General features: G+C 42.9%; 2 protein-coding genes across 12 annotated transcripts; one reads left to right on the top strand and one right to left on the bottom strand.

Annotated features, from left to right (window-relative positions):
* The first annotated feature begins 164 nt into the window (after positions 1–164).
* LOC114782073 (phosphatidylinositol 4-kinase beta-like) lies at positions 165–17,035 on the top strand. Of its 8 annotated transcripts, none has more exons than XM_028968149.1 (11): positions 165–301; positions 3,477–4,457; positions 8,077–8,304; positions 8,743–8,976; positions 9,368–9,477; positions 9,609–9,713; positions 9,794–9,917; positions 10,242–10,507; positions 10,925–11,057; positions 11,438–11,558; positions 13,566–17,035. In XM_028968149.1, exons 1-11 carry the CDS (start codon positions 299–301, stop codon positions 13,745–13,747), a joined length of 2,487 nt encoding a protein of 828 aa, XP_028823982.1. In that variant the 5' UTR covers positions 165–298; the 3' UTR covers positions 13,748–17,035. The 8 variants fall into 8 exon arrangements, 7 of the variants coding, with proteins under 7 accessions (XP_028823982.1, XP_028823983.1, XP_028823987.1 ...); XM_028968150.1 differs by having other exon boundaries at positions 8,743–8,970; positions 13,566–13,747; XM_028968154.1 differs by having other exon boundaries at positions 172–305; positions 13,566–13,747.
* gabpb2a (GA binding protein transcription factor subunit beta 2a) lies at positions 16,942–22,265 on the bottom strand. Of its 4 annotated transcripts, none has more exons than XM_028968159.1 (8): positions 22,115–22,265; positions 20,702–20,809; positions 20,004–20,171; positions 19,736–19,930; positions 19,477–19,606; positions 19,214–19,381; positions 18,975–19,093; positions 16,942–18,290 (listed from the first exon to the last, which is right to left on the bottom strand). In XM_028968159.1, the coding sequence occupies exons 2-8, from the start codon at positions 20,807–20,809 to the stop codon at positions 17,988–17,990; spliced, it is 1,191 nt and encodes a 396-aa protein (XP_028823992.1). In that variant the 5' UTR covers positions 22,115–22,265; the 3' UTR covers positions 16,942–17,987. The 4 variants fall into 4 exon arrangements, with proteins under 4 accessions (XP_028823992.1, XP_028823993.1, XP_028823990.1 ...); XM_028968160.1 differs by having other exon boundaries at positions 19,528–19,606; positions 20,684–20,809; XM_028968157.1 differs by having other exon boundaries at positions 20,684–20,809.
* Positions 22,266–22,607: the final 342 nt, after the last annotated feature.

Raw genomic sequence — 22,607 nt, forward strand, 5'->3', positions numbered from 1 at the left:
AACAGAAAAAACTTCGGTGATGTCCATTTCTTTTCAAACCACAAAACTGCGCCTTGAGCGAAGATGACCATAATCAATGCTTCATTAATTAAGTAATGAATTAGTTCTAAAAGAGCGCAATGTTGAGAAGGACAGCGCGGCCGCGTGTCGTTTCCGGGCGGGCCGGTAGGGGGCGTGTCGGGAGTCGAGCTGGAGATCCCGGCCGCTTCCTCAGGACTCGGACTGGCCGTGCAGTAGGTGAGCATGTGAAGATCAGTGCGCAGCGGCTCTGGAGGCTGTTTCGCCAGCAGCAGCGGGCATGGTAGGTAGGTGGGTGGGTGGGTGGGTGGGTGGATGGATGGAGGAAGAAGAACTCGGTTTCTTGTGTCCGATTACGGACAGTCATGGCGGGTAGGGAACAGAAACCTGAGATTTTTTCAGAATGAAAACATATGCGTGTCCTTCTTGTGACGTGCGTGAAAGCGTGTTGAGTGAAGGAGTTTTATTTCGGGGCTCGGTTTTACTGTGATGCGCCGTGGCGATCTTCGGCGCACCCTAGACAGGTGGCGTCATCGTTTCCGGCGGAAGCGATAGTTGGCGTCGTTGTTATGACCACGTGTCTAGCCGCTGGCCCCGCCCACATCCCGAGCCCGGAGCAGCTGGACCGCATCCTGAACCGGGCCCGATCGATCTGGTAGGAACCGCTCCAGATTTCCATAGCGTTCTGTCAAACTGCAATTCTGGATGAATGCTCATTAGATAGATATCGGAGTGATGCTGATACTACCGACACTAAACTGAATTTTTATTACTAACTAAGACGGACTACAGTTTATCTTATTAATATTCAAAAGAAATAATTTTATTGCTGACAGATCATAATGATTCATTTTATTTGGGTAGAATAGAATCAGGGTTGAGTTTGGACACCTATAAAATATATTGTTTAATTTCTAATGACACTATGGTAAAATATAGAATGAGGAGATTTATAATTGATGAACAGTTTCCTACTCATCACTAATGAAGGATTTGTTGAGGTGTTTAATTATTCCAGTAGATAATGATGCTGCATATTTTTATGTTACCCATAAAAACAGACTTTTCTGTTTTATTGCTGTGTTTCTTTTTGTATTGCTGATGTGGAGTTGTTTTTATGAATATGATGATCGATAACAAGGATAATTTCTAACACAAGGTGAGACATCACTGCTCATATGTGTTCTGTGGTGCATGAAAGTCACACACTCTCTTGGGACTGTACTGGAGTTTATAGGTTTATAAATCATCTTCATGAGAAGGTTTCTGTTATGAGTATGATCTTCTGGGTGTCTGTCAGGAGAAACCATGAGACACACACACACACACACACAAACCGAGAACCTGTACAGTATTTAAGCTTTAGTTGAAGTTAGTTTAGTTTAGTGTGTATATACATATATTTTTTTTTCTTTTATGATTGCACTATGGGAGGGTCTGTGTCAAACATTATTTCAATGCACTGTATACTGTGTATACTGCTGTACTGACAATAAACCAATGTTGAATCTTGAATAATAAGATGTGGACTATCCAAATCTGAGACCCAGATTGCTGCCCTTCCTTCTGCAGTTCAAATAGAATATATATACAATCATACATCATCATACATTAATAATGAACAGATTTTCCCATCACCTTGTTCTGATGTTCTTGTTCTGTAGTGATATTAGCATTAAAACACATGAATGACACTTTCTTCAGTTTGGTCTCTTGGTTTGAGAAAAACAAGAAAATCCAGTTCAGTGAAATTCCTCTGTCATACTTGATCTCGATGCTCCATCATTTGAAGCTGAATCTAGGAATCTCCTGGCTGATCTAGGATCAGTCCACTGGAGTACAGTGTGTGTCTCAACAATAATATTACATCTACTGAAACAGGACACACACCATCAAATGTTGTGGACTCTTACTACACATTCCAGTCGTATTTGAAAGTTTTAACTTACTGGCAAACATTCACCTCAGTTCCGAATTCCAACTTAGGCAAACTAAGTAAAAATCTGGCGTATCCATAGTAACCACTTTTTGAGAAGTCTATTGTGTGTTTTTTTTAATGTGGAACCTCCTGGTGCTCATGCTTGTGTGGGGCATTTTAAAAGACCTGATTGATCCTGATTCAGGAACAGGAATCAGAACAGATGTCACCTGATGTGCCTTGAGAGTGCATCTCTATTGGTGACTAGAGGGGATGAGGATCATCACTCTGGGCTTGGAAACCCAGTTGTTTGGGTTGACGTGTGAGTGGATGTTGGCGGTTAATGTTGAGCTCAATGTTTAGCTACAGCTGGGTTTAGGTGTGCAAGGATGAGGACGGCCAGCTCTTTTCAAAGCCTAGCATCTGGAAGCCATTGTCCCTCTGTTGGGGAATGGGGGGTGGACTTTTTTTTGTGTGAGGACAGGGAAGGGTTTAGTTACAGTAGAGCAGATGGAGCTGAAACGCTGCTTATGTGAATGCATTTCTCCCATAGTCACAAATGAACCCTCTGTGATGTGTTGAAATGAGGGTTTTAAATCTTCCAGAAGGGGGAAGGAGGGAGTGTGAGAAGGAGTGTGTTTTATGAAAACATAATTGAAGTACATCTTCTAGTTGTTTATTTCTGTAAGACATAAATGCTGGAACCTTCTGTAACGTTCTGTAACACTTCCTTTAGGGCTGGGCAAAGTATATATCTTTTTAAACAATTAAACTAACGATTAATCTTACAATTCATTTTCCCTAGTCTGTTTGATTTTTATTATTGATTACTGTTGACTAATATGGCTATTTATACATTTTAATTGACATTTTAATGAAAAAGCATGTTTCTTAACATGTTTACAGCATTTATCAGACGCCCTTATCCAGACTCTAATACATGGTTATTGCTCTTTAGATAAATAGGTCACCCAGAATTGCTTCTCAGAGCAATTTTATAGTTGCCTGGGTTTTTGAGCTGCTTAAACATACTACTCGCCAGCACCGCCATCGTTGTTTTGGGTCAGCTTGGGTCAGATTATGTTCACTGACATCAATTTGTATTATAAAACACTAAATTACAACCAATAGTGAGATTCCAATGAAAGAACCGAATGAGAAAGATAAGAACTGTTTGGAGAACACACAGAACCTTTGTGGTGCTATTTGGATGCCTGTAATTGGTCTGTTCATTTCATCAGTGCTCTGTGGTTTTGTAGAAAAACATCTGCCAGCAGTCTGTGCTCAGTTCATGTCTGGGAGGTGGAGTAACATTTACATTTTACATTTGTGGCAATTGGCCAACGCCCTTATCCAGAGCGACTTACACCGTGCTTTCATGTTACCTTCAATGAAGTGATCAGTTCTGGTTAACATCTATGAATACAATCATTTTATTTGATCGGTGTGTCTAACGTCAGCCTTGTGTGTCTAACCTCACTGTAGACGTTGTTGTTCTGGGTCAGTCGTCTGTACAATCTGTCTCTCCTTCCATTTCTAGGCTGCTATGGCTGAGCTCCATGGTGTCCCTCCACCATCTCAAATAGACCTGAACTTGAGCCCTACCCACTCCTCCACCTCAGCAGTCTCCTGTCCATCCTCTCCATCCTCGTATGCCTCCTCAGCTTCTGCTTCCTCTTTCTCATCCTCCTGTTCCTCCTCCTGCTGTGCCCATCCACAGTTACAGCAACACAGCTTCACCTCCTCCAGCCAGTCATCCACTCCCGGCCTGTGCAGCTGCAGCCCCAGTTCAAACAGTGGCAGTGTGAGTGGTGCTGATGGGTTCCTGGTTGGCCCACTCCTGTTGGAGCCTGTCATCGACCCCGCTGTGGCTCAGCAGGCATGTCAGGAAGTACTGCAGAAGCTGCAGGGACCCACAGGGAAGGGGTACAAGCAGAGCAGCCCCAACATTCCACTTCGCCTGGAGACCCGAGTGATTGGGGAAGAAGATAAAAGAAATCAAATAGACAGGTTTGAGGAGATGGAGATGGAATTAGAAGAGAAAAAGGACATTTTCTCTCTTACTTCATTTAACACTCCAGCATCCTCCTCTTCATCTTCTGCCACGAAGCAGTCATGGCTGCTACGCCTTTTCGAGTCCAAATTGTTTGATGTCTCCATGGCCATTGCCTATCTTTACAAGTCCAAGGAGCCAGGCGTTCAGGCCTACATTGGCAACCGCCTCTTCAGCTTTCCTGATGCTGAGGTGGATGTGTACCTGCCTCAGCTGCTCAACATGTACGTTCACATGGACGAGGACGTGGGTGACGCCATCCGGCCGTACGTGGTGCACCGCTGTCATCACAGTGTGGCGTTCTCCCTACAGTGCTCCTGGCTGCTGGGTGCGTATTCCTCTGACATGCACATCTCCACCCAGAGACACTCGCGGGGCAACAAGCTGCGGAAACTCATCCTGTCTGCCCAGCTGCAGCAGCAAGACACGACCTTGTCCATCCAAACACAACGAGGCTGCCTAGATGAGGTGAGAAAACCAAAGAAATGGACCCATTCCGTTTGAGTTTCTTTTTGTAGCTATACCAGTTCTGCTCACTAAATGACCTTCACGGTCCCTTTGCAAGTAATATAATGATTATATGTGTATGTATTTATTTATTGTGTGTACATCAGAGGACTATATATATCCAGTTTCATGACATCAGCACATTCACAGTTTTTAAGGTATCATAATGTTAATATGAAATAGTATTTGGTAGGTTGCTCTGGTGCCCCCATTCAGTACTGAAAAAGCATGGCCACCATACATCTGGGAGGACTGGTTTTCAGCTGGACAGCAGAGCAGATTGTGTGTGTCTGTGTGACTGTAATGGTACGTGTATTTGTTTTGGTACATGCAGTGACACAGATAAAACGCAGTGATCGGGGCGAAGATGTGATGCACATGCTGATAACATACAAACATAGATAGAAAATACATATATAAATAGAAACATCTTGTAATACAGAAGAGGCAGCTATTTTACTATATTACCGGACAAGCTGATATATTATAGAGTGGCTACAAAGTATTCAGGTGCTTTTAAAATCATTTAAGTTCATTTTTTTCCTCATTAATGAACACACAGCAGAAAATACAGAATTGTGGTCATTTTTGCAGATATATTAACAAAGAAAAGATGAACGCGTCCAAGTACAGGTATATCCTGGACTAAAACCTTCTTCAGAGTGCTCAGGACCTCAGACTTGGCCAAAGGTTTACCTTCCAACAGGACAATGACCCTAAGCACACAGCTAAAATAACGAAGGAGTGGCTTCACAGCAACTCTGTTACTGTTCTTGAAAGACCCTGCCGGAGCCCTGATTTAAACCCAATTGAGCATCTCTGGAGAGACCTAAAAATGGTGGTCCACCAACATTTACCATCCAACCTGCTAGAGCTGGAGAGGATCTACAAGGAGCAATAGCAGAGGATCCACAATTCCAGGTTGCAACTTGTTTGCTATTTCCTAAAAATCTCGTGGCTGCATTAGGGTGTTTCTACTAAATACGGAGCAAAATAAATTTAGCAAATGGCTGCAATATAACAAAGAGTGAAAAATTTAAGGGGGTCTGAATACTTTTCGTACCCACTGTATATACTGTAACACCTTGTACATTGTGCATGTGTGTGTCACAATAAGTTAGGGATATTGTGAGAGACTTAGTGGATGTCATACAACTTCCTGATGCCTGCCCAGACTGTTGCACCTCCTCCACCAAAGCAAACCCTGGGGACCATGTTGACCTCAGCGTATCACTCACCTCACCTCCTCCAGCAACTCACCCAACACTCATCAGTGAACAGGACGGTAGACCACTGCTGTATTGTCCAGGTCACTTGGTCTTGTGCCCACTGCATACATTCAAGGCAGTGTCTTGGTGCACCTGCAACGGTCATCTAGCCAAAGCGGTGGAGTCGGTTGTGAATTGTTTGTAGGGAAACCCTGGTACCCCCCGTGTCTTGTGGCAGTTGCATAACAAGGTCATAGGAGTGCATAGGTCCTTAGGTACTGGTCATCATTGGGGACTGTGGGCTCTACTCCTGGGTCAGTCATGAACTCTGAGACACAATGAGACCATTACATGGAAAACACAAAATGAGGTGTGTCTATCACCCCAATACAATTGCCTCCCTATCCTAAAATTGTCTGACGTGAAACGAACACTGTATGTATGACATCCACTAAGTCTCTCACCATATCCCTAACTTATTGTGAGTAGTGTATATCAGCTTTTATAGTAATATAGATGTATTTGAGTAAATGGTTTAAGTTACTAATTTGGGGCCTTATTTATGTCTGTACATAAATGTGCAACTTAATAGTGATTATTTTTGGTGATTTAATTCAGATAACTATTATCATGATTTAACTTTTTATGAATAGGTTGTAGCAATATAGACAGACACTGTTTAATATAGAAAAGAAAGAAGCTTCTGTTACCCCTGCTGTACTGAAAATATACTGAACCCTGATTTCAAAACCGAGGCACGTGCCAGTATACACCCCTTTAGTATGTGTGTGTGTGTGTGTGTGTGTTTGTGCATGTGTTCTATATCAGGGCTGTACAGAGTTTGTGTATGTGTGTGTGTCTTCATCTTCCTTGTTTTTGTTGAGAACAGACTTGTGAGAACAGGCTAGAATGTCTGGGATGTGACTCACCACATGGGGAGGAGACTGGATCTGTCCTGTCCAATTTCACAACTGTTGTGTCTTCACAGTTGATGAATTTGCAGCTGGAGGTTAAAGGCCAAGGGTGATCTTGTCAATGTTTCTTTTTTAAAGCACAGACTTGCGCATGGGAGAAAGGACTGAATTTTGTAGGACTGTGTGTCTGTGTCTCAGTGAGGGGCTTTCCAGATGGTGTGGGTGTGTGTCTTCTGCAGAACTACAGATACAGAAGCCAAATTCATAACTTTGATTCATCCTCCTTTGTTTTGCATTTCTGTTTTTAGTTTCTTCCTTGTTTGCTCTTGTTCTGTTGAGATCCACACCATTTCCCATGAATCCAGTTAAGACACTTTACTCTTTCCACAACAGAAATGCAAAAGGACATGTGTTTCTCTCACTCTGCAGCCAAGTGCATCTGAATCATGATAACAGAGCTTGGCGCACAGGGCTTCCTCCTTTTTTTGGTTGTTATGGGAAACGGCCAGTCTCCATATTCTGCTTTTGATTGGTCATCAGTCAGAACTGAGATTAATGTACTTTGTAAATGACTTTTTTTTCAACACTCGTGATGGCAACATGAATGAATCTGACCCCAGAATTGTTTGTTTTAATTAAGGCCTGGTTTGGTGTCACCATCTACATCTCACAGGTTCACATACAGACCTGCCCTTGTTCTTCATTACTCCTCAGCTCTGTTCCCCTGGTTACCCCCTACTTCCTGCTCCTGGAGAGCCATGGCAATGGTTGCCTGGCAGCATGTTTACAGACCGTTATTTAGCCTGCGAGCAGCTCTCAGTGTGCAGCTGAGCTGTGTGACAAGTTTATTAAATATTGCTGCCATCATGTTGTGACTCAGTTTCTGACATTATCTTGTATTTCTGGCCATATGTGAGAATGAATATCAGAGCATGTAACATGTTAATAATCACATAAAGCTGTCATTGGCATTATGGTGCCAATAAACATTTACAAAGAATTTAAGTAAAACTATAAGGATAAGGGTAAACCGACATATTTGTAATAGTTCCACTGTTGCAATAAAAATGCTAATGAAATGAAAGCTAAATAACAAGAACAGACAAAAATCATTTTGATACAGATAAAAAAAACAACAACATCTGAAATCCTGTGTGATCTGTGGCCGAAAACAGGTGACTTTCCTGAAAGGTCGACAGTGCAGCAGTACTACACACTTAAAGTAGAGTTGTGTAATTAGATCTTTTGTTTGTTAAAAGGGAGGTATGTTTTAACCCTGTGTGTGTATGTGTGTGTGTGTGTGAGAGAAGTAGACCAGGTCAGTGTAGTGCTGCCCTCTGGAGGACCAGCTGTGTTTTCTCTCTCTCTCTCTCTCTTGCTTTCTTTTTTTTTTTATTTCTGTGGTAGAAAAAATATATCTATATGTTTTTTTCTGTGATAATTATCCTTCATTACCAGATGGCACGTCTCACTCCCCAGCGGGATTTCATCAAGTCTCTGATGGGAATCGGCAAGCGTCTGGCCACACTGCCCAGTAAGGAGCAGAAGACACAGAGGCTGATCTCAGAACTGTCCGTCCTCAACCACAAGCTGCCTTCCCGTGTCTGGCTGCCCACCTCCGCCTTCCATCATCACGTGGTGCGCATCCCCCACACGCAGGGTGTGGTGCTCAACTCTAAAGACAAGGTTCCTATACATATATCATCCTTCCACAAATGCTGTACTGTACTGGCTGCTTTACCAAAATTACTGTTAATTAGAGCTTTACACAAATTAATCTATAAAAATGCAATCTTTCAGAATTCTTTCTGAAATGCAATTACACAAACATCTACAGAGAAACAAGTTGACATGTCTACCCCCCATGGCGGTGGCGGCCTTGTGGGTAAGGAAGCGGACCCGTAATTGGAAAGTTGCCGGTTTGAATCCCAAGCCGACAAAGTCCCACTCAGTAAAGCGCCGTCCCCACACACTGCTCCCCGGGCGCCTGTCATGGCCGCCCACTGCTCACTCTGTGTGATGGTTAAATACAGAGGACACATTTCATTGAGTCACCATGTGCTGTGCTTCACTATGACAATCACTTACCTTTCACATACACCATACTGAGGTGTCCTCCTCCAGGCTCCATACATCATCTACGTGGAGGTGCTGGAGTGCAGCAGCTTCGAGACGGCACCAGTTCCCAGCAAGATTCCTGAAACGCGGATCCGCAGTGCCTGCTCAGCAGAGAGCCTTCCAGACTGTGGCGTTGCGACGGAGCCACGCCCTGGATGTGGGGCCCTGATTACTGTGCCAAACTATGACAATGATGATGAAGCCTGGGCCGTGGATGACATTGACCAGCTTCAGGTAGAGGTGTGCAGTGTGCATGACACCAGGAAATGAACATTTAAAATAACATTACTTGGCAGATCAACTCTTAGCAAAATAAAACCACTATTGGTATATGAATATTTACATTTACAGCATATATCAGACACCCTTATCCAGAGCGACTTACAATCAGTAGTTACAAGGACAGTCTCCCTGGAGCAACTTAGGGTTAAGTGTCTTGCTCAGGGACACAATGGTAGTAAGTGAGATTTGAGCCTGGGTCTCCTGGTTCACAGGCGAGTGTCTTACCCACTAGGCTACTACCACCCTTAATAGAATAGAATTGTGTTATTGGTATAATTCCCATCATATGGGAATGCTTATTGGGAATTTTTATTTTGTGAAGACATCTCCACTTTTTTCCATGTCTCAGCTCCCAGACTGTCACACCAATAGCTGTGATAACATCTCCCAGTTCTCGGTGGACAGCCTTACCAGCCAGGAGAGTAAAGAACCTACCTTCATTGCTGCTGGAGACATCAGGTACTCAACCCACCTCACTGTCCAGTTCTCAAGCATAGGATCTGTTAGACATGGTGCCTATTCTGTACATGTAAGCACAATAAATGTTCTGGAAACAAATTGTTTGTCTTTGTGGTTGTGGTTGTACATAGACGGCGTCTCTCAGAGAGTCTGGCCCACACTCCCACAACATTTTGGAGAGATCCTGAAGATCCCTCTGCTGTGGTGCTAAAGGAGCCTTGGGAGGAGAAAGTGAGGTTAGAGACTCAGGATTAGATTCAGAATGTGTTTGGCTGTGGAATCTGGAAGAAGTTCAGAGCTCCTATTTATTTTTCAGGCGCATACGAGAAGCTTCTCCATACGGTTCTTTTCCAAACTGGAGGCTGTTGTCAGTCATTGTGAAGTGTGGAGATGACCTGAGGCAGGAACTGCTGGCCTATCAGGTGCTCAGCCAGCTCCAGGTTTGTCTCCTGCCGCACAGCCAAAATTATGAGCAAATTGATATTGAGATCGTCCTTTTACCCCTTCATGCTTATGATTTGGACCATGGCTCTCTGTAATGTAGAAACAAACAATATGGGGCATTGGTGGCCTAGCAGTTAAGGAAGCGGCCCCGTAATCAGATGGTTGCCGGTTCGAATCCTGATCCGCCAAGGTGCCACTGAACTGCCACTGAGCGAAGCACCGATCCCACACACAAGGGTGATGGGTTAAACGCAAAGGACAAGGACAGTTACTTCACTTTCACAACTGTTTAGAATATGATCCTGTCTGGCTTTTGGCAGAATATCTGGCACCAGGAGCGTCTGCCCCTCTGGCTGAAGCCCTATAAGATTCTGGTCCTGTCGTCGGACAGCGGGATGATCGAGCCAGTCCTCAACGCCGTGTCGCTGCACCAGGTACGGAAGCAGAGCCAGCTGCGACTTCTGGACTACTTCCTGCAGGAGCATGGAGGCCGCAGCAGCGAGGGCTTCTTGTCAGCACAGAGGAACTTTGTACGCAGCTGTGCTGCCTACAGCCTGGTCTGCTACCTGCTGCAGGTCAAAGACAGGTCAGTGAATCACTCAAGTCTGCACAAAGAGGTGACCGTGAAGCATGGAGCATCATTTTGCTCTCATATCAGGAACTTCTTTCCCAGGCAGAAAATGATTCACTGGTCTTCACCCTATTGAATCACCACACATTGAAAGTGCAACACTCAATGCAGTCAGTGCGGAAAAAGCCAGCAGAAGACGAAGTCTTCACATAAAAGCTTTTCAATCACATTTTTTTTATTGCAAACTGAACAAGTTGGACTATGCAACATTCTTAACTGTTTTTAATAATTATTATTAATGTTATGATAATTCTTGAACCATGTATTTCCATTTGCATATTAAGGTATATTACCTGAATATAAAGGAATATACCACTGACTGACAAAATGATGCAAATATTTACTTTTAGGTGTTTGTCATCTCTCATGTAGACATAATGGGAATATCCTCTTGGACTCTGAAGGCCACATCATCCACATAGACTTTGGCTTTATTCTGTCCAGCTCGCCACGCAACCTCGGCTTTGAAACGTCAGCATTTAAACTCACGGGAGAATTTGTGGATGTGAGTGTTGAAATCAATAATAAAATCTTTTTAAAAATTCTCATCAAGACTTTTGTCTTGTGTTTACCTGGAGTCGACTCTGTAATGATTCCAAAGTTTGCCTGTTTATGGTTTAAAGGCCTGTACTGATAAACATTATATCTGTATCTGCTTTATCTGAGTTCTAAGTCATGTGGAATGATTTTTAATGAAACATTGTCACTTCTTGCTCCTCATATAAGTTCTTGGGTTCATATAAAGACCAGGCTGATATGGACCACCTATGGGTGGTACCTGTGTACCACCCATATGGACCTGTTACCTGGGAAGGGGTGGAGTCATAGTCATAAACACTGGTCATGTAACCCAAGCTGCTAGTAATCTCTCTCTGTATCTCTCAGGTAATGGGCGGATTGGATGGTGACATGTTTAACTACTATAAGATGCTGATGCTTCAGGGCTTAATTGCAGCTCGGAAACACATGGAGAAAGTGGTGCAGATAGTGGAGATAATGCAGCAAGGTACACACACTCCCGCACAGACAAATGTGTGTCTATACAAGCACATGTACACATTCTTACACGCCACGCCACATCTGGCGTGGCGTCACATCTGGTCAGCAGCTGTTGAATGGACTACATCCTGTAACTATACACTCTTAACAAATGCACACATTCCCATCTCATTTGAAGAAAAATGTACTGAGAACTTACATTTCTGGTGTTTCAAAACTTTTTGTTTGTTCAGATGAGACCTATTCCATTATTCCATGTGTCAAATATTAACAACAGAACAATTTCTGTGAATTGCATTGGTTGGGTTAAATTGGATCATCACAAGCTGCACCGAATGCAGAAGATGTTAAATCAGTCAAATGAGTTGATTAGTTGGATCACAGTTTTCCCATGACTGAGCAGTCAATTTCATGTCTGCATCAACCATTAAGACACCTGAAGCATTTAGAAACCATAAAAAATGGTTTCATTAATTTCCCTTACATTTCATCATTTTGATTATTATACTTATTTAATATATAACCACATATTGTCTTCCTCAGGTTTTAACATCATGCTTCATAAAAACCATTAGAACAGATGCGAAGACTGTTTTGTGAACATGTGGTCCATGGGCCACCTCTATAATAAGTCTTTGATGCATTCTAAGTATACAGGGCAAAAACTTCATTACACATAATGCACATTTGCTATTGGTAAACAGTTCCTCCACAGGTCAGATCCTCGTTAGAGATGGTTGAATGCTTCTTGACCCTTCATGTTCTATCTATCTAACTCTATCTAGCTTTTGTCCCACCCACCGCCATGGTTACCACATCAAACAGTTTACTTGTTTCTCATCTCTCGATCTTCACCATGGGGATGGTCAGAAATGTCTGGTCACATGTTCATACATTCCTGGATTTTCCATGGTCTGTTAGAACCTATGCCTGTTTCAGTATGTGTGACAGTAGCTTTTTCAGTTTGTGACCAGTAGTGGTTTAGCCACATTTCCCTTTGAAACTTTAGCCCTTTTCCCTTAGTGTGTACTGGACATGGCTGTTGGTAAAAGTATAGCAGTTAGTAAATCAGTTAGTTAGTGATTCGTGATAACCAATGACATGGTCTGGTGAATGCATATGGCTTCCCATCATCATACATGAATGCAAACCTAAATTAACTGTCTTTGTGTAAAAGCATTTGCAAAGTCAGTCACCAAAAACCATGTGCGTTCCCTGGGGACCTGAGTACATTTTGTGTGGAGGTTCTTCACATAAGCTGCTCTTTGTTTCACCACAGCATTTACTCAAATATGGGAGTATGAACTCCTGCCCTCAGTAGTGATTCAAACTTTCAAACACTGTTCTTACCCCCTGTATAGCTTCCTGATTTTAAGTAATATTATGCCCACGTGGCCGATGATCAAATTTTGGTGTGATCGCAACTGGCTGACCAACCTCATGTTTCCCCTTTGCCCAGACGTCAGGCACCTCAGCCAATCGAGGGTGCTTTTGTAAAGGGTTTGCCTCTACAATATGAGTGAATGCATAGTTGCTGGTTGCAAATTCCAAAGAGCGGAGGGCTGTAACTGATATTGTCTGTCAAAATACCCAACAATCTAATGATACACTTTCACATGCCCAGTAATACATCTTTTCACTCTGCGAAATATGGGGTACAGAGTGTCTGATAGGTAAAGGCTGCCTACTTGCACTTTCCTTTACCCTCTTTTTATGAAAAAAAAAAAAGATCATATACATCATCTGCCATATCACTTATGCACGCAGTACAATGTTGTCTGGAGATATTTATGCCATAATTTGTGAGTTTGTTGCACCAAACAGTGTGTCTCAGGTTGTTCTGCCCGAATTTCAGTTGCCCTTGAGTGTCCTCCCATATTAAATTCTGTTCATAAAAGCATTTTCTGGGTTTTAGGAACAATTACATACCTAGGTGGGGAGTTAGTTCCTCCTATCCAAGATACAAAGAACTAGCCTTCACTCTCATTCACTTTCTCTACTTCATTTTTCTTAGGCTCCCACCTGCCCTGTTTCCATGGCTCCAGCACCATCCGACAGCTAAAGGAACGTTTTCACATGAGCCTGACTGAAGAACAGTTGCAGCTTCAGGTAGAGCAGCTGGTGGATGGGTCCATGCGTTCCCTCACTACTAAACTTTATGACGGCTTCCAGTACTTCACAAATGGCATCATGTAAAATTTCTAATGATCAAACTCTCTCACACACTCGGATTCACACTACAGTGCCTGTGAGCTACAAAGGGTGGTTTTCCCATGCTGCTTGGACCTGGGCATGGCCAAAGAGCCAAGGGAAGTTTGGAAACACATAATCACTACAAACAGAAGCTGATTGCTCTGTTGCTACGAGGTCTCAACGCGGTGGTGGACAATTCAACTTGAGCAAGGTTGCCTTATATTGTGAGTCAGTATTTTACTTTCCTGCTCCAGGAAATGGCTTTCTGTGAAATACTGTAGCATTTCATTATTTATTCATTCTGTCTGCATGATCCCTTCTCAAAAACATGACACCAGAAAAAGAGAGAGACTCAGTGAGTCAGTTGAGGTCATTGTCTGGATTCAGTAGCCCAAAACAAGCTTCTTACTGATGTTTCATGTCTGTTGAACCTAATGTATGACCTAGAATGGACCCTTGCACTAACCAGAGCAGATGCCTTTGTGCCTGGACATGAATCAGTGTTTGTGACAGAGGACATAGTTTTGTCTTATTTATTGATTATTTTTTTATGAAATGCTGCCACTTGGCTTGTGCTCATGCTACTATGGAGGAGCTTGGTTGCCCATGGGACCCCAGTTGTGATCTTGGTTTTTCTCCTTTTGTACATCTGCTAATGATTCACCATAATTCACTTTGCAGCAGAAGTCCTTCTGTGACAGAAAACAGACCAAATTTAACACAGAGATTTACACATGGAAATACGAGCCCAGCTAGCTCTGTACCATTCAAATGGCCTGCTCTGGGCAGCTATGGGTCGAACAGTATGACTGAAGCATGTGACAATTAAAGGCTTTTCAATAGGTAAGAACTTGTCTGACTCTGGGTAATGGCATCTTAGCAGTGAAATGAATCTCACTGGTAAACTGAAGATAGTCACCTCTGCCTGAGATATCAGATCTGAAATCCAGTCAACTTGTATTCACTTCTGAGTTGCATATTAATATGAAAGAGGTGTTATCAGATCTACATTTAAAGACAAGACTCCACCAAACCAGAAGCTCATCTAAATACAGTCCTATGAAAAAGTACAACCCCCCTCAGTCTGCACACAGTGCCTCACTGAAGTACACCCTTCACATTTTGCAAATATTTTATTATATCTTTTCTTTGCGAAAACACTATATGACACCTCATACAACATAAAATGGTAAGTTGCTGTCTCCCTCAAAATAACTAAACAGACAGCTATTAATGTCTAAGCTGCCGGAAACAAAAGTGAGTATAACTTTAAAATATGCCCAAAAGTGCCCAAACATTTGTGTGGCCACCATCATTTTCCAGCACTGCCATGGGCATGGAGTTCACTAGAGATTCACAGGTTGCCACTGGAATCCTCTTTCACTCGTCAATGACGACATCACAGAGCTGGTGGCCTCTTCTATCTGCACCAAAAATGCAAAATAGGGTTTAGGTCTGGAGACCTGCTTGGCCAGTCCAGCACCTCGCGCCCTCAGTTCCTTTAGCAAGGCAGTGGTCATCATGGAGGTGTGTTTTTAGTCATTATTAGGGGTGTTGTAATTAATTATATTGTGTAACAATACAAACAAGAAGCGGAACTGAAAGTGAAAAAGAGTGAAATGTAAGCAAAAATGTATGTTGTCAAAATTCCAGCCTCTTATTTTATATTTCATTGTCGTATTTTCATATTTCAAAATTTGGGCACAAATCTGATCCCATATTTTTCTGGTGTTTGTGGCGTCAGGGAAGTGCAGAATGAACACATTGTTGTGCTCATTGTTGTAAATCTAAGCGTCCAGACAGGGGAATGAGACCTTAACTTTTGTATTTGAAAACATCATGTGACAAAAGAGCCTCATCGTCATTCATTGATATCGAGGTATTGATCATCACAATGAATCTTGAAACCAGTGAATGTTCACACCACTAGTCATTATTTGTATAATGGTGCAGAAAGTAAGTATTTAGCACCTACAAAAAAGCCAGAATCCTATCCTTGACAGACCTGTTACTTCTTTAAGAAGCTCTTTTATCCTTCACTTGTTGCTTGTATTAATTGTACCTGTTTGAACTATAATTGTTTAGGAGGTTTAATCTACCTTTTCAACTGTAAGGAATGTAATCAGGACAAGAAAAATACAGGAGCTGCACATGCAGAGGATTATGAGAATGGTTACAGACAACCCACAGGTGACCTTAAAAGACCTGCAAGAACATCTTTCTACAATTCAGCACAATTTACATAAAGAGTCGCTAGCTGTGAGCAAAAGCTCATTTAGATAAGCCAGATTCATTTTGGAAGTGGTTTGGTTTGATGAGACAAATATTGAGTAATATTGTCTTTACAAAAAGCACTTTGCATGTTTGTTGAAGGTTCCATCATGGATTGGGTCTGTGCGTACTTCAGGAACTGGGGTCCTTGTTAAAGTGAGGGTTCTTACTAATTTTTACAAAAGTCAAATTTACTACATAAAGCCAGCAAAGATACTAGTTTTAAACATTGCATTTGTAAACATAGAAAACGTTTCTCGCACAGTCAAATTCTCTTTTCAAATTCCATGACTTTTCTAGGTTTTTAATAACTGTAGGAAACTTGTAAAGTTTGAATTGGATTAATTCAACACAATATCGACACACAAGTCACAAAGTTACGCAAGAAATTCCAACCGAGCAATGTCCCAAAACAGAGATCCAAATCTACAAAGGCATTCATGCACAGAGAGCAGGACAACGTTCTGGAATGGATCTAAAAAAAATCTACTGGATGATTTGAAGCAGGCTGTCCATGAACTGGAGGAATTTGGAGAACAGGCAAAAATACCTCCATCCGGAATCCAGACGCTCATCAACGTCTATAGGAGACATATAGAGCTTGTTATATCTGTAAAAGGAGGTTCAACTATGTATTGATGTAAATTCTGTTGTGGTGCACAACTTTATGCACCCGTCTAATTTTGTTATGATTCATATTGCATATTTTCTGTAATCCAGTAAATGTAACATCACAGCTAAAATACTGCATGACATTTAATAAAAGAAATAGCTACTTTGAAAGCTCAGACAATGATCAACAAATATACGAAACATCTACATGGGTTCCCACACATCATCCTTTTTAGCGTCAGTGTGAAATTCAGGACCTGGAAAAGCGAGAATTCCAAACAACACTGAACAAAAAAAATACCAAAACAAGCGTGTCTGCTGGCATACAAAGGATATGTTTTTATTGTTGTAAAAAATAATTTCTGCAATTCTTTTTGGCAGGTAAAAAAAATATACAAAATTATCTTACATTATTTGTGTGTGTGGTTATCATTTGACACCAAGATACTGTTGCTGATACTCTTCCAATTCTGTACTGCTCATGTCTGCTGCTCTGGTTTCTCCATTGGACATGCACATTCCACATTCCTAACAAAAACAAGGAATCTGGAGATGCACCAGTAAAGCCAGTATACATAGGTTTGATCCACCCTTGTTTGTGAGCTTATGATGTCCTCATTTTTGTTTATTGGTGACAACAAAAGATACAATTAAAAGAAAAACAACCCTCCATTCACTCTGAGAGAAGCATCATTACACAGTCTCACAGCAGCAAAGAACTGGTATGGTTACCCGGATCTCTGAAGATGAAATGAACTGAACTGGCTGCTGTAATTACAGCATTTTCATCACAAAACTTTACACACCAGGTCCTACTGAGGAAAAAAAAAAACGAACATAAAGAGCACTTTCCTGGACAACTGGAAATAAAGGATCACCAGGGAAAACAGGAGAGAAACTCACAGGTTTGATCACAGTGTCATCTTTTACCTCTCAACTTGAAGAATGAAGAGAAAATGAACAAATGCAGCACACAGACACTGTCCAGAAAAATCAATGCTGTGCTTAATGGCTCTGTGTGTGTGTGTGTGTGTGTGTGTTTGTAGAGAACGAAGCACCACACTGGTACTCAGAGCTGAAACTCTCAGGAAGTCAGCGGAAACAAAGGAAACCAATAAACATGGTGAATGGTAGAACACCAGCTGAATGATGGGTAAAGTAAAGCTCCCTGGGAAAGCCAATGGTAATCTTCAAACAGCACTGTCCTTCAGTACTGGTGGGAAATGGTTGAAATGCAAGACCAGTGAAATAAAAAGCGGTGGGTAAAAGATATTGAAGAGTGGGATGATATCAGGTAGAAGGACATCCCTCTCAGCTGCCACCTGTCCTCCTTCGTCCCTTTCTATCCTGTCCTTCACCACTAAGAGATGACCTCTGTGTGCCCGGCCGTTGTCTCCACCAGCATGACCTGCTGCTCGGCTGTGTCCAGCTCTTCGTTTTTGATGATGATGGCGCCATCTGACAGGACTACCACTTCCTCGTCTGACCCTACGGGGGCTACCGTCTCCTCCTCCTCCACATCAGCTGAGCCATTGGTTTGGACCTGGCTCATGGCCTCCAGCTGTATTCTGTACTGTTCTGCTTCCTGCTCCTTCCTCAGCAGCTGCTGCCGGTACTCCTGGGCCTTCCGGTTTGCTTCCTGGAGCTGTTTCTGTAACAGTTCCTAAAGAAGGAAGGATGGGGAAAATGTAAGGTGTAGTAGCCTAGTTATACACTCACCTATGAGTCAGAAGACCACAAAGTCACAGGTTCAAATCCCACTTACAACCATTGTGTTCCTGAGTGTCTCCAGGGGGTACTGTCCCTGTCACGACCGATTGTAACGTGTTCTGGATAAGGGCATCTGATATTTTAATTTCTGCCATTTATGTAAATGTGTAAGTGAAGGGACCAGCATGGACAGGAAATAGAAAAAAATTTAGATTGGCAAGACGTGAAATGCATAAGATAAAGAACTAGACAAAAAAAAAGGGCTGTGAATCAATGAGGATCTAGACCACCGGTTTTGAGCCTTCCTTTTTCCTTGAATTTGACCCTGCAATTTATGTTAAAACTGCAACCTTGCTGCACATTTAATCAACGAAGGTTGTACTTGAAACTATTACTGGGTGAAATAGTGGTGGGCCACATGGTGACATGGTGGTTGTGAGTTTGAATCCTAGCTCGGACCTGTTGTGTGTGGGGTTTGCGTGCGTGTATGAGTATGTGCCCTGTGGTTGACCAGAGTCCCAGGATGGACTTCGGCAGCCGTGTCCCTGAGTAACAGGACTAAACGGTTAAGGTAAGTGAGTGACTATCCAACTGCAGCGGTATATAGTGATTTTCTTCAGGAACGCAAGTTACCTACCGTGTCCTCAGCCTCCATGTGATTAGATATGACTTCTATCTTCCTTTTACGTGCTGGTGGTGGTTGGGACTCCTCCTCCACTACTTCCTCAGTAACATGATTGGATGGCACTGCTAACACTGGAAAAAAGTATGAATAACCACCAGTAAAATATAAAAAGAAGTGCACTTATGCCATAGCTATGTTTAGGTGCATATAGTAAAACTAAAGTTACACAGAAAAAGCAACAAAATTCTTACTCTGTTGACCGTGCTGCATTGTCACAAAGATTTGCTGCCCAAGCCCACCCGTCTGGAGGTTGCCATGCTGGTCAGTTACTATGGTGATGACCCTCTGACCACTCTCATTGACAACCTGCTGGATGCTGGGGTCCAGGGCACTGGCAGCAATCGCCTCCTCAGAGTCAACTGTGGATGACGATCAGGTCAGATAAACCATATAAATAATCTCTGAAGCAAATGTCAGGTTTTCATCAAGATGGTAGGTAGCAGCATGGCCCCACCTGACCCACTCTTAATCAACTCAGTGAGGTTGACCACACCACCCTGCAGACCTGGTATGCCTTGAATGATGAACTGTGGAGTCCCACTAGTCACAGTGGCATCTGTATTCACGTTCACCTGCATGCCCTCCTGAACACATACACAGGAATGGGTTTGTGAAAATTATCTAGGTTACTCTCAACTCTTTCTGAAATTTGAGTGGACTCTAAGCAGAGATGGCATGTTTTTTTTCTATATTATAGACAACTACAGTTATACCTGCAATAGAAGCATGAGATCGCTGTGCTGAATGTCGACCGCAATATCAAACGGTGTCTTGTCAAACTTGCTGAGTGCATGGACGTCTGCGCCATGTTTCACCAGCATCTCAGCTACTTTGTGGTGGCCATGTTGTGCAGCCCAGTGGAGCGCAGTCATCTTCAGCATGTCCTTAGCGTTAATATCTGCACCACTCTGAGATAACAGGTACTTTTCAGGCCATTTATTGCATCTTTGGACTATCTCGTAAGTCTCAACGGTTGCTTACCCGGACCAACAGCTCCACAATGATGTCATGTCCCTCCGCTGCAGCCATGTGCAGGGGTGTCCTGTCCACTTTGGTCCGGGCATCCCTGCTGACACCTGCACGAAGCAGCACCTCAGCAGTAGAGTAGTGCCCTTGCTGCGCTGCCAGGTGCAATGGAGATGTGCCCAGCTAACAGGATGCATTTATATAAAACAAATTAACAAATGGAACCCACTATATGTGGCTTTGAATTCTACTTTGCATGTGAAATGGTTTAGGTGAGGAAAAAAATAAGAGCACCTGCATAATTCAAAATAATAATTCAAAACTAAGGTAGCATAACAGCAGAAAGTTGGACAGGAAAACGGGGAGGTGAATAGAACTGCTGCAGAAAGCAATATTGCCGTTGGGCTGGTTTTAAATTGCAAGCAATAGTAAATCCACAATAGAGTTGTTAGCAGTGTACTTCTCTGCAGACAGAATGACACCTTCTCAAGAACGAATAGTTTCATGCAGTCTGTTATATGTTGGCTGTGCTTTAGTTTTGAAGTCTGTTACACTCATATAAAAATATGGCAATTCATGTACTGAAAAAAAATTAAGAACATAACCTTTAACTATCGGTTTTAGGCAATGTTATCATGGAGATAAAAGTTGTTCTTGGTTTAGATCATTAAGTGCCTATTTATTCATGTGCAAACCTTAGTATAAGGTATTACCCAGTCTGTGGTGAAAGGCGCACCATTGGCCATGAGGGTCCTGACCTCGTCATCCAGGCCTTTCCTTGCAGCCTCCAAAAGACGCTTTCCTAGGTCCACCAGTGACATCTACAGCAACATATTACTCAACCATTAGGATAGCTTGCATGATGAAAATTTGACTTATTTAGCATTAATAAAATATTATGGTATATTGTGGTTTTCATGATTTTATAATAAAAAGCTGCATGTCACTTTTTAATCTTCTGGCCTGTAGCATGTATAAAATTGATTAGGATTATTATGAATCCTGAGGAAATGAGGATGACATGGCTTCATGCAATCTGTTGGAGGAGAAAAAAGAAAGCCAGACTCTGCGAGAAATAAAGACAAGAAAGTCTGACGTGGGAGAAATAAAGTTTTCAGCTGCAAGAATTGTGTAAACGTGTGTCTGCTAAATCAAAAGTGAAATAACCTCAGTTTACCCACCAACTCACCACCAACAAAACGGCGTCACATGCGCCTGATTTTAAACATCGAACTCCACCGGCAGCCCTGGTGCTACAGCGGCGCGGTGATGCGTAAACGTGAAAGAAAGTTGAAGCGATTACTTGTCACATGTGACACATCACCCAGTGGACACCGTGATATGTAGCTTCTGCATTTAACCACCGCATTCCACCATGACAGGCGCCCGGGGAGCGATGTGTGGGGACGGTACTTTGCTCAGTGGCACCTTGGTCGCTCGGGATTCGAACCGGCAACCTTCCGATTACGGGTCCGCTTCCTTACCCGCTAGGACACCACTACCAAACCTGGTGATGATACAGGGCCACCGGCAGCACGCTGCCTTATCCGCCAAACCTTGCTGTAAAGCAGCGCGGTGACGACGCAGCAAACCAAAGTTTAAAAGCCGCACACATTTCTACAGACGCGCACAACAGGAAACTGAACGCTGCGAAGTTGTAGGTTTTCCGGAGGAAGTCAACTAAAAGATTTTACAAGAAGAGGCGGAAAAAACTACTTCCACATCCGGTCAGGAAAATAAATTATTTCCCCGCGCAGTGCTGGCGGTTTGTCCCAGTCATGCCGTTACCTCCAGCGGCTCTAAATCGCGCTTCGCGCCGCCGCGGTGGCTCTGGCGCCAGGCTGCGTTCGCGCCTTTCAGCCTCCAGCTTCCACCCTCGACTTTAAAAAGTTAGAGAGTGGGGAGTCAAATGCCCGCTGCTGCCCCGAACAGCGGCCTCCTTCCTCGGGTCAAGAGAGGTGAGAAGATACGCGGCAGTTCGCGTTGTTTGCTCGGGTTTGGTGGCAGGAATCGGCGTTTCTTGAGCAAAAACTCAGCTCAGCGTTAGCATGTAGCCCAGTAGCTAAAGTTCAGCGCATCGGCGTGTTCAGCGCCGACGGAGGTCCGAGGAGGACCACAGCTCTTACCTTTCCCACGGCGGAGGATGTGTGCTGCTGGAGATATGTATTCACCCGATTCAGACGAATCGTTTCTCTCCGCGAAACTTAATGAAAACAAACATTTTTTTTTAAAGAATTTAATTAAGCAGCAAAGATGGCGGCCGCACGACACCGGAAGTGAAAGTGGGAGTTTTGCCCTTTCAAACGATCGCGTCAAATGAGGAAATGAGAAGAGCACCAAAGTGGAAAATACACCTAAACACAACTTTAACTGTAACTGTTCAATCCATTAGTGTATTATTATAATCATCTCAAGCATATTAATGCCGCTCTAATAAATATACGCCAAAACTGAACTGACAATACAACTAGTTGTGACTAGTTGTTGAAATATAATGTATGAACATATACTGTACATGTAATTGAATGGATGTAAACATTTTTCTATCACAGCATGGTTAGTGAGGGTCATCCAGAGCTCTCAAGTTCACAAGCCACACATGGTATTTCTCATTGTAAT

The sequence above is a fragment of the Denticeps clupeoides genome, unplaced genomic scaffold (genome assembly GCF_900700375.1).
Source record: "Denticeps clupeoides unplaced genomic scaffold, fDenClu1.1, whole genome shotgun sequence".
Taxonomy (NCBI): domain Eukaryota; kingdom Metazoa; phylum Chordata; class Actinopteri; order Clupeiformes; family Denticipitidae; genus Denticeps; species Denticeps clupeoides.